Raw genomic sequence first — 12,463 nt, forward strand, 5'->3', positions numbered from 1 at the left:
GGGGCAGCGACCGTCCAAATCTGGGGCCCAGATCCTGAACCGGTAATGGGTGCGGCAGTGTCAGTGGGTGTGGGGAGAGGATATGAATGATGATGTGAACATATACTTTAAATATAAATTTACATTTTTATTCATTTCGTTTTTTTATTATTCTTTTCACTTTATTATATTATTATTATACAGGATTTATATAGTGCCAACAGTTTGCTCAGCACTTTAATATTAATATAATATTTCTATACTGGCATAACTTTGATATAATAAATTGAATAATATAAAAATTATTATTATTATTAATATAAAAAATATTTATCATAATTTATTATTTAAAATATATTTACAATAAATTATTTTCTGTGCGGTGGAAGGGCGACGCTTCTCACCCACCTCTAATTTCAGCAGACGGCCGAGCGCACTATTATGTATCTTAATCAATACGATCAATTCCTCCTTTGATGAACGCCTCTCAGTGAGTCACGGGGGAGCCTCTGGTGTTCCGTTAGGTTGATATCCGTGACTAATTGCTAGCTTTTCTGCCGAGCAGCACATCCAGGGCTCAAAGCGCAGACATGGAGAAGTAGCTATTTTAGGAGTGAATTTGGTGCTCCGTCTCGCACCCGGCGCGGAGCAGGTTAACGGCGGGCTCAGGCACAGGTGCTGGAAGGAGCATGTGACAGCTCCGGGCCGGCGCCGTGTCAGCTCCGGCATCAAAGTGGCAGCTCTAATTATCCGCAGCCGAGGAGCTCACAGCAAAATCTGGAGCGTCGGATCAAAAGCCACATCAGGAAGGAGAACTAATGAGGAGCGGGAAGAAAGGCAGGCACGGGTGTAAGGTGTAATGGCGTCCCCCGCCCCCCGGTGCACCATTAGTTCTTCTGTGTGTGCGTGTGTTGTGTGTGTGCGTGTGTTGTGTGTGTGTGTGTGTTGTGTGTGTGCGTGTGTTGTGTGTGTGCGTGTGTTGTGTGTGTGTGTGTGTGTGTGTGCGTGTGTTGTGTGTGTGTGTGTGTGTGTGTGTGTGTGTGTGTGTGTGTTGTGTGTGTTGTGTGTGTTGTGTGTGTTGTGTGTGTTGTGTGTGTGTGTGTGTGTGTGGGGGGGGGGTTCATGACAGCTTTTAATGCAACAGAAACCACAGACATACCAAACATGTCATACTTTAAAAATTGCGCACGCTCATGGAATGGCGACAAAACTATGGTACTTAATCTTCATATAGGTTACCAGTTTAGAATTACAGAGGAGGTCTAGTGCTAGAATTATTGCTCTCGCTCTAACGTTTGCGGTAATACCTCGTATGTGTGGTGCGAACATTGTTTACATATGTGTGCGCGACTTATGTATGTGTTCACTTCTGCGCTTTTAAAACATTTTTCTTTCTCATTTTATTTTTACACTGTCCCTTTACATTTTTTATTCCTATTACAAGGAATGTAAAGATCTCTTGTAATAGAAATAAGGGATGACAGGTCCTCTTTATGGAGATCTCATGTAATAGAAATAAGAGATGACAGGTCCTCTTTATGGAGATCTCATGTAATAGAAATAAGAGATGACAGATCCTCTTTATAGAGATCTCATATAATAGAAATAAGAGATGACAGGTCCTCTTTATGGAGATCTCATGTAATAGAAATAAGAGATGACAGGTCCTCTTTATGGAGAGATCTCATGTAATAGAAATAAGAGATGACAGGTCCTCTTTATGGAGATCTCATATAATAGAAATAAGAGATGACAGGTCCTCTTTATGGAGATCTCATGTAATAGAAATAAGAGATGACAGGTCCTCTTTATGGAGAGATCTCATGTAATAGAAATAAGAGATGACAGGTCCTCTTTATGGAGAGATCTCATGTAATAGAAATAAGAGATGACAGGTCCTCTTTATGGGGAGATCTCATGTAATAGAAATAAGAGATGACAGGTCCTCTTTATGGAGATCTCATGTAATAGAAATAAGAGATGACAGGTCCTCTTTATGGAGATCTCATGTAATAGAAATAAGAGATGACAGGTCCTCTTTATGGAGAGATCTCATGTAATAGAAATAAGAGATGACAGGTCCTCTTTATGGAGAGATCTCATGTAATAGAAATAAGAGATGACAGGTCCTCTTTATGGAGAGATCTCATGTAATAGAAATAAGAGATGACAGGTCCTCTTTATGGAGAGATCTCATGTAATAGAAATAAGAGATGACAGGTCCTCTTTATAGAGATCTCATGTAATAGAAATAAGAGATGACAGGTCCTCTTTATAGAGATCTCATGTAATAGAAATAAGAGATGACAGGTCCTCTTTATGGAGATCTCATGTAATAGAAATAAGAGATGACAGGTCCTCTTTATAGAGATCTCATGTAATAGAAATAAGAGATGACAGGTCCTCTTTATGGAGATCTCATGTAATAGAAATAAGAGATGACAGGTCCTCTTTATGGAGATCTCATATAATAGAAATAAGAGATGACAGGTCCTCTTTATGGGGAGATCTCATGTAATAGAAATAAGAGATGACAGGTCCTCTTTATGGAGATCTCATGTAATAGAATTAAGAGATGACAGGTCCTCTTTATGGAGATCTCATATAATAGAAATAAGAGATGACAGGTCCTCTTTATGGAGATCTCATGTAATAGAATTAAGAGATGACAGGTCCTCTTTATGAAGATCTCATGTAATAGAAATAAGAGATGACAGGTCCTCTTTATGGAGAGATCTCATGTAATAGAAATAAGAGATGACAGGTCCTCTTTATAGAGATCATGTAATAGAAATAAGAGATGACAGGTCCTCTTTATGGAGATCTCATGTAATAGAAATAAGAGATGACAGGTCCTCTTTATGGAGAGATCTCATGTAATAGAAATAAGAGATGACAGGTCCTCTTTATGGAGATCTCATGTAATAGAAATAAGAGATGACAGGTCCTCTTTATGGAGATCTCATGTAATAGAATTAAGAGATGACAGGTCCTCTTTATGAAGATCTCATGTAATAGAAATAAGAGATGACAGGTCCTCTTTATGGAGAGATCTCATGTAATAGAAATAAGAGATGACAGGTCCTCTTTATAGAGATCATGTAATAGAAATAAGAGATGACAGGTCCTCTTTATGGAGATCTCATGTAATAGAAATAAGAGATGACAGGTCCTCTTTATGGAGAGATCTCATGTAATAGAAATAAGAGATGACAGGTCCTCTTTATGGAGATCTCATGTAATAGAAATAAGAGATGACAGGTCCTCTTTATGGAGATCTCATGTAATAGAAATAAGAGATGACAGGTCCTCTTTATGGAGAGATCTCATGTAATAGAAATAAGAGATGACAGGTCCTCTTTATGAAGATCTCATGTAATAGAAATAAGAGATGACAGGTCCTCTTTATGGAGAGATCTCATGTAATAGAAATAAGAGATGACAGGTCCTCTTTATGGAGATCTCATGTAATAGAAATAAGAGATGACAGGTCCTCTTTATGGAGATCTCATGTAATAGAAATAAGAGATGACAGGTCCTCTTTATGGAGAGATCTCATGTAATAGAAATAAGAGATGACAGGTCCTCTTTATGGAGAGATCTCATGTAATAGAAATAAGAGATGACAGGTCCTCTTTATGGAGAGGTCTGGGGTCAAAAAGACTCCAAATCTCTCTTCTACCTTTGAAAGCAAAAAAAAAAAAAAATTGATCTTTTTTTTTTTTTTTTTTTTTTTTTTAGCACAAAAGTTCACTTCCACCCTAGACCAGAAGTGATGTCATGACTACACTCCAGTCCTCCAAGATCATAGAGGTGATCAGAGACAATCTGGTCCCTGTTCACCTTTGTGACCAGCTGTGTAAACCACTGGATTGTTTTCCCGGGCAAGCCTGAGAAACATCCCTGAGCGACAGTTGGCCCCCTTCTCCCTGTTTCTGAAAGCGATCCAGCAGCTAATTAGCCCACACGGACCGCTTTCATGAGAAAGACTAAGAAAATAACGGGGTTCTGGCTGATATCCATAATCCTCAGAAAACCACTTGCAAGCCACGTATATATGTGTATTGTGGTTGGCAAGTGGTTACTATTGGGTACTCCCCACCATCCCCCAACAAACATTATGAAGTTGCCCCCCGTTGTGTCTATAGCACCCTCCGCTCCTCTGAGAAGGCTTTCCATAAGATTTGGGGGGGGGTGTCTCGGTGTCCATTTGTGGGGTCAGGTACTAATGTTGGACGTTAACACCTCACATTGGGCACCAATAAAGACACGGCTCAATCCTCTTACCATCTGATATAAAGTGGAGGAGGGGAGGAGCCTCCAACCACAGTCACCTAAAAAGACATTTATCAGCCGCCGACGCGCTTTGGTTTTGAAGGCGACTCCTAATTACTGCACATCTTCCACAGCACACAGCCTGAGGATCGGCTCGGGTCCCCAGAGAGGACAGACTTCCTCAGGGAGGGGGGAGACGGCGCTCCCCCGCCATAACCAACGCTTCATTAGCCGAGGTGCGGAGAACAGATCTCCATCACGGATCAGAGGACTCCGCCGATCGCAGAAAGTAATTAGCTACTTGAAACATTTTCCCTCCACTCGGAAGAAGCCGGCAGATGCTTTCCGGCTCCATCTGGGATAATCATTATTTATAATAAAGTCTTTCTGATGGAGTCAACCCAAAAAAAGATGAAACGGCCGCCATCCGCACAACACGTGGATTCCGGAGCCAAAAGGGAAAATAAACGTTACTTCTAACTCTGAGCTTCTCATCATGGTGGGTCTTTCCTTCATATCTCAGAATGATGGGGCTGCAGTGTGATAGGAACTGTCAGGTGTGCGCACACCAAGTGACCGGGCAATGCTGCCGACCAATATACAGTGCATCCAGAAAGTATTCACAGAGCTTCACTTTTTCCACATTTTGTTATGTTACAGCTTTATTCCAAAATTTTCTTCAAAACTCTAAAAACAATCCCCCATAATGACAACGTGAGAGAAGTTTGCTTGAAATCTTTGCAAATTTATTAAAAGTAAAGAAGTAAAAAATCCCATGTACCCAAGTATCCCCGGCTCCTCCCATGTACCCAAGTATCCCCGGCTCCTCCCATGTACCCAAGTATCCCCGGCTCCTCCCATGTACCCAAGTATCCCCGGCTCCTCCCATGTACCCAAGTATCCCCGGCTCCTCCCATGTACCCAAGTATCCCCGGCTCCTCCCATGTACCCAAGTATCCCCGGCTCCTCCCATGTACCCAAGTATCCCCGGCTCCTCCCATGTACCCAAGTATCACAGGCTCCTCCCATGTACATAAGTATCACAGGCTCCTCCCATGTACATAAGTATCACAGGCTCCTCCCATGTACATAAGTATCACAGGCTCCTCCCATGTACATAAGTATCACAGGCTCCTCCCATGTACATAAGTATCACAGGCTCCTCCCATGTACATAAGTATCACAGGCTCCTCCCATGTACATAAGTATCACAGGCTCCTCCCATGTACATAAGTATCACAGGCTCCTCCCATGTACATAAGTATCACAGGCTCCTCCCATGTACATAAGTATCACAGGCTCCTCCCATGTACATAAGTATCACAGGCTCCTCCCATGTACATAAGTATCACAGGCTCCTCCCATGTACATAAGTATCACAGGCTCCTCCCATGTACATAAGTATCACAGGCTCCTCCCATGTACATAAGTATCACAGGCTCCTCCCATGTACATAAGTATCACAGGCTCCTCCCATGTACATAAGTATCACAGGCTCCTCCCATGTACATAAGTATCACAGGCTCCTCCCATGTACATAAGTATCACAGGCTCCTCCCATGTACATAAGTATCACAGGCTCCTCCCATGTACATAAATATCACAGGCTCCTCCAATGTACATAAGTATCACAGGCTCCTCCCATGTACATAAGTATCACAGGCTCCTCCCATGTACATAAGTATCACAGGCTCCTCCCATGTACATAAGTATCACAGGCTCCTCCCATGTACATATGTATCACAGGCTCCTCCCATGTACATAAGTATCACAGGCTCCTCCCATGTACATAAGTATCACAGGCTCCTCCCATGTACATAAGTATCACAGGCTCCTCCCATGTACATAAGTATCACAGGCTCCTCCCATGTACATAAGTATCACAGGCTCCTCCCATGTACATAAGTATCACAGGCTCCTCCCATGTACATAAGTATCACAGGCTCCTCCCATGTACATAAATATCACAGGCTCCTCCAATGTACATAAGTATCACAGCCTTCGCCATGACAACCAACACTGAGCTCAGGTCCATCTTTTTCCACTGAACATCCTTGAGATGTTTCTGAAGCCTGATTGGTTGTAGAATTCAGGTGATTGGACATGATTTGGAAAGGCACACACCTATCTATAGAAGGTCCCACAGGTAACAGTGCATGTCAGAGCACAAACCAAGCCATGAAGTCCAAGGAATTGTCTGTAGACCTCGGAGACAGGATTGTATGGAGGCACAGATCGGGGGAAGGGTACAGAAACATTTCTGACGCATTGAAGGTCCCAATGAGCACAGTGGCCTCCATCATCTGTAAATGGAAGAAGTTTGGAACCACCAGGACTCTTCCTAGAGCGGCCCGCCCGGCCAAACTGAGCGATCGGGGGAGAAGGGCCTTAGTCAGGGAGGTGACCAAGAACCCGATGGTCACTCTGACAGAGCTCCAGTGTTTCTCTGTGGAGAGAGGAGAACCTTCCAGAGGAATAATCATCTCTGCAGCTCTCCACCAATCAGGCCTGTATGGTAGAGGGGCCAGACGGAAGCCACTCCTCAGTAAAAGGCACATGACAGCCCACCTGGAGTTTACCAAAAGGCACCTGAAGGACTCTAATTCCATGAGAGACTAAATTCTCTGGTCTGATGAAACAAAGATTGAATTCTTTGGTCTGAATGACAAGCATCATGTCTGGAGGAAACCAGGCACCGCTCATCACCTGGCCAATACCATCCCTACAGTGAAGCATGGTGGTGGCAGCATCATGCTGTGGGGATGTTTTTCAGCGGCAGGAACTGGGAGACTAGTCAGGATGGAGGGAAAGATGAATGCAGCAATGTACAGAGACCTCCTTGATGAAAACCTTCTCCAGAGCGCTCTGGACCTCAGACTGGGGCAAAGGTTCATCTTCCAACAGGACAATGACCCTAAGCACACAGCCAAGATAACAAAGGAGTGGCTTACGGGACAACTCTGAATGTCCTTGAGCGGTCCAACCAGAGCCCAGACTTGAACCCAATTGAACATCTCTGGAGAGACCTGAAAATGGCTGTGCACCGAAGCTCCCCATCCAACCTGACAGAGCTTGAGAGGTCCTACAAAGAAGAATGGGAGAAACTGCCCAAAACGTCCTGTCAGAAAGAGGTTATTACAAGGCCATGGTTGCCACCATCCTCTTGGTGCTGTTTTTTAGTCAGCAAGACATCACCTGTTCGGGGTTAGATGTCTTATCTGCCCTCCAAAAGCAGCTAACCAAGCACGATTGGTGCTTGACCAGCTGTTTTCCTGGCCGTAACAGTCGGGGCATGACAGGTCCCTCTAAAACAAATCAGAGGAGTTCGCTGAAGAACGCTGATGGAGCCGGAAAGCATCTGCTGGCTTCTTCTAAGTGGAGGGAGTAAAGAGGACCTCTTTACTATGACCCAGGGGGCTTGTTCACCCAACTGTGATATCAATAAAGTTAAAATAGAAAAAAAAAAAAAGAATAAAGTTAGTAAAAAAAAAAAAAAAAAAAAAAAAAAAAAAGGAAAAAAGGAAAAAAAGAGTTAAAAATAATTAAGAATTAAAAATTAAAAGAGAAAAAAATATGTTTAAATAAATTTAAAAAAAAAAAAAAAATTATTTAATCCCCCCACGCGCATACTAAATGCAAACGCACACGTAGGTCCGGCACTCATTTGCACCACACATGGGAAGGTATCGCCATGAACATCAAAAGCGACAGCAATAATTCTCGGGCCACAATTCACAACGAACTCTCGAAAATCGATAAACGTAAAAGCCTTTTTAAAGCGCCACCTATGGAGAATTGTAGGTATTGCAGTTTGTTGTCATTTTATGGGCGTGTGCAGTTTGAAATCTTGACATGTTTGGTATCCATTTACTCGATGCAACCCAATCTTTTATATTTAGAAAAAAAAAAAAAAATAATGGATTTTTTTTTCTGACTGTGCACCAAAATTAATTTTAGGGTATTTTTTTACTAAAAATTTGCGTTTGACATCATGTGACATAAAAAAAAAAAAAAAAAAAAAAATTGCATCAGCCACCATTTTATTCTCCAGGACGTCTGCTTTCAGAAAATAGAACGTTTGGTTCGCTGATTTTTAAGTGTGTAAAGCTTTCCCCGGAGAGCAGGTGGTTAATGAAGGAAAAGAACCCGAGTGTAGAATCCCGGGTGACAATGATTGTGTTGCGGGGTCAGGAAGCAGTTTATTGTCCGCAGTCCCCCGGGGCGGGGGGGGGGGGGGGGGGATGGTGGTTTGGGAGGGGGGGGGGAAATACGATCCCCTCCGGGCAGACTTGATGGGTCTCGTTATTTCAGCCTGTTGGGACGGCTTGTAATTATCCCAGAGAAATGCCAACGGCTCGGTGTGAAAACAATGGACGAGCCAGAGGTCGCGCCCTCTCCCAGGGTGAATGTGTTTGCTTTAAGTTTCCCGAAATATCGGAGAGGGCGCCTCCCCCCCCCCTCCCCGCGCCAACTGCGGAATGCTGGAAAAAACAAGAGCGCCGAATGGGCAGCCGATGACACACACCGAGCGCCCGTCCATAAAAACCACATTGGGGGGGGGGGGCGTACTGGACACCGGGGTCTCACCAGACCAATCCTGGGCCTCCTAAATAAAGAGCGCCCCCCGATATGGAACCTGAGGGACGCACACAGAACCCCCGGCCTGCGGGAAAGAAGACAAGCTTCACATCTATGTGGGGTGCAGTTGGTGCATGTTTAGCACCGCTTTTTGCATTTTTTAACACCCTTTTTATTTGTATTTTTGCTGATAGGAAAATAAACTCTCCGGCATCAAAGTAATGTAGGAACGGTTGGTGCGGTGGGCCCCTGGGTGGCCGGTTGGGGTTGGTGCGGTGGGCCCCTGGGTGGCCGGTTGGGGTGGGTGCGGTGGGCCCCTGGGTGGCCGGTTGGGGTGGGTGCAGTGGGCCCCTGGGTGGCCGGTTGGGGTGGGTGCAGTGGGCCCCTGGGTGGCCGGGTGGGGTTGGTGCAGGGGGCCCCCGGGTGGGGTTGGTGCAGGGGGCCCCCGGGTGGGGTTGGTGCAGGGGGCCCCCGGGTGGGGTTGGTGCAGGGGGCCCCCGGGTGGGGTTGGTGCAGGGGGCCCCCGGGTGGGGTTGGTGCAGGGGGCCCCCGGGTGGGGTTGGTGCAGGGGGCCCCCGGGTGGGGTTGGTGCGGTGGGCCCCCGGGTGGCCGGGTGGGGTTGGTGCGGTGGGCCCCCGGGTGGCCGGGTGGGGTTGGTGCGGTGGGCCCCCGGGTGGCCGGGTGGGGTTGGTGCGGTGGGCCCCCGGGTGGCCGGGTGGGGTTGGTGCGGTGGGCCCCCGGGTGGCCGGGTGGGGTTGGTGCGGTGGGCCCCCGGGTGGCCGGGTGGGGTTGGTGCGGTGGGCCCCCGGGTGGCCGGGTGGGGTTGGTGCGGTGGGCCCCCGGGTGGGGTTGGTGCGGTGGGCCCCCGGGTGGGGTTGGTGCGGTGGGCCCCCGGGTGGGGTTGGTGCGGTGGGCCCCCGGGTGGGGTTGGTGCGGTGGGCCCCCGGGTGGGGTAGGTGCGGTGGGCCCCCGGGTGGGGTTGGTGCGGTGGGCCCCCGGGTGGCCAGGTGGGGTTGGTGCGGTGGGCCCCCGGGTGGCCAGGTGGGTTTGGTGCGGTGGGCCGCCAGGTGGCGTTGGTTCAGGGGGCCCCCGGGTGGGGTCGGTGCAGGGGGTGGTCCGTATTCCATAGTACACAGCCCCGAAGTGAGTATCCGCAATGGCAAGCATTGATTGGTCAGCGCAGCCACATAATAAATGAGCGTTTGGCGGATGCTCACTCTGGGGCCGTGTATTGAAGTCTACAACGTATGAACTGCTACACTGGTTGCCATGCGCGGCGGCGTCCGGAGGGGTGGGTGGGATATTTGGAGTTTGCTCGGCCTTCAGATCTAATAAAAGAGATCCATTCTAGAAATGTCTGAGGGCTCCTCAGGGGCTGTACTATGTAGCTGGAGCTGCCCGCTATTGGACGGCAGGAGCATTACCATGAGAACGGACCTCCCACCACACAATGAAGGGGGGATTTTCTTGCACTTATTAGCTTTCTATGAAGTATCTCACCTTCTGGGCCTGGGCGGGTTCAGACAGCACCACTGTGAAGAGACCCAGGCACACCTCCTCGTGCTGGGTGGGTCCTTTACAAACCTGAAACAGAAAAAAGGAGAAAGATATAAATATCACTCAATAATAAAAGTGTTTTAATCAGCACAGGACCGATCCATGGCCTCCGCACCGGAAATTCCCGTAATAAAGACGGCTCACTACCGCCCTCTATCCTTCAGCACAGTGACTGGTCGCCGCCCCCCCCCCCCCCATTGAGATTTCCTGTAGTGGGTGGAGCCTGCTCAGCCCCTCCCACAGCTCTGATCTCTCTCCCTGGGCAGGGTGACCGGTCTGGTCTCCGCCCCTCCTGTAGTTTTCTGCAGTGGGTGGAGCCTGCTAGACCCCTCCCACAACGTTGCTCTATCATCGTACAGGGTGAGCGGTCTTGTCTCCGCCCCTCTTGTACGTTTCTGCAGGTAGCCTGAAACAGGGGGAGCCCACTAGGTCCCTCAAGCTCTGGTCTCCGCCCCCTCCGGAAGTTTTTTTTTGTAGTGGGTGGAGCCTGCTGGATCCCTCCCACAACTCCTCTCTCTCTCATTGAATAGGATGATTGGTCTTCTCTCTCTACTTTTCTGCAGGAAGCCCATAGTGGGCGGAGCCTGGTAGAGACCTCCCACTGCTCTCCCCCTCTGTGCAGGGCGATTGGTCTAGCCTCCGCCCTCCCCTGTAGTTTTCTGCAGGCAGCCTGTAGTGGGTGGAGCTTTCTGGACCCCTCCCACAGCTTTGCTCTCAATGCTTGTGCAGCGTGACTGGTCTTGACCCCGCCCCCCTCCTGTAGGCATCCTGTAGAGGGTGGGGTCTGCTGGGCCCCTCCCACAGCTCTGATCTCTCTTTTTTTAATGGTGCAGGGTGACTGGTCTCGTCTCCGCCCCCTCCCATAGCTTTGCTCTCTTTTTGCATGGGCCCGGTGTTGACTCCGCCCCCCTCCTGTACATGTCTGCAGGCAGCCTGTAGTGGGTGGAGCTTGCTGGGTTCCTCTCACAGCTTTGCTCTCAATGCTTGTGCAGGGTGACCGGTCTTGTCTTCACCCCCTCCTGTACTTGTCTGCAGGCAGCCTGTAGAGGGTGGAGCCTGCTGGGCCCCTCCCACAGCTCTATTCTCCCTCTTTGCAGGGGACTGGTCTTGTCTCCGCCTCTTCCTGTACTTGTCTGCGGGCAGCCTGTAGAGGGGGGAGCCTGCTGGCCCCCTCCCACAGCTCTGCTCTCTCTATGCAGGGGACCGCTTTCATCTTGCCCCCCTCCTGTACTTGTCTGCAGGCAGCCTATAGTGGGTGGAGCCTCCTGGGCCCCTCCCACAGCTCTGTTCTCCCTCTTTGCAGGGGACTGGTCTTGCAGCCTGTAGAGCGTGGAGCCTGCTGGGCCCCTCCCACAGCTCTGCTCTCTCTATGCAGGGGGCTGCTTTCATCCTGCCCCCTCCTGTACTTGTATGCAGGCAGCCTGTAGTGGGTGGAGCCTCCTGGGCCCCTCCCACAGCTCTATTCTCCCTCTTTGCAGCAGACTGGTCTCATCTCCGCCTCTTCCTGTACTTGTCTGCAGGCAGCCTGTAGTGAGTGGAGCCTGCTGGGCCCCTCCCACAGCTGTTCTCCCTCTTTGCAGGGGACTGGTCTTGCAGCCTGTAGTGGGTGGAGCCTCCTGGGCCCCTCCCACAGCTCTATTCTCCCTCTTTGCAGCGGACTGGTCTCATCTCCGCCTCTTCCTGTACTTGTCTGCATGCAGCCTGTAGTGAGTGGAGCCTGCTGGGCCCCTCCCACAGCTGTTCTCCCTCTTTGCAGGGGACTGGTCTTGCAGCCTGTGGAGGGTGGAGCCACCTGGGCCCCTCCCACAGCTCTATTCTCCCTCTTTGCAGCAGACTGGTCTCATCTCCGCCTCTTCCTGTACTTGTCTGCAGGCAGCCTGTAGTGGGTGGAGCCTGCTGGGCCCCTCTCACAGCTCGGCTCTTTCTATGCAGGAGGCTGCATTCATCTCACCCCCCCTCCTGTACTTGTCTGCAGGCAGCCTATAGTGGGTGGAGCCTGCTGGGCCCCTCCCACATCTCTATTCCCCCTCTTTGCAGGGGACTAGTCTGGTCACCACCTCTTCCTGTACTTGTC

At 49.0% G+C, this 12,463-nt stretch overlaps 2 protein-coding genes across 2 annotated transcripts in view; both read right to left on the reverse strand.

Moving 5' to 3' along the window:
• ILF2 (interleukin enhancer binding factor 2) overlaps positions 1-12,463 on the reverse strand; it is a 341,977-nt gene that overhangs the window by 185,718 nt on the left and 143,796 nt on the right.
• Positions 1-12,463, reverse strand: part of INTS3 (integrator complex subunit 3) — a 135,842-nt gene that overhangs the window by 87,247 nt on the left and 36,132 nt on the right. The window contains exon 3 of the mRNA XM_073610440.1: positions 10,333-10,416. Within this exon, the coding sequence (XP_073466541.1) occupies positions 10,333-10,416 (84 nt within the window). The remainder of the gene's footprint in view (positions 1-10,332; positions 10,417-12,463) is intronic.

This window comes from Aquarana catesbeiana, linkage group LG13 (genome assembly GCF_042186555.1).
Source record: "Aquarana catesbeiana isolate 2022-GZ linkage group LG13, ASM4218655v1, whole genome shotgun sequence".
NCBI classification, from domain to species: Eukaryota; Metazoa; Chordata; class Amphibia; order Anura; family Ranidae; genus Aquarana; species Aquarana catesbeiana.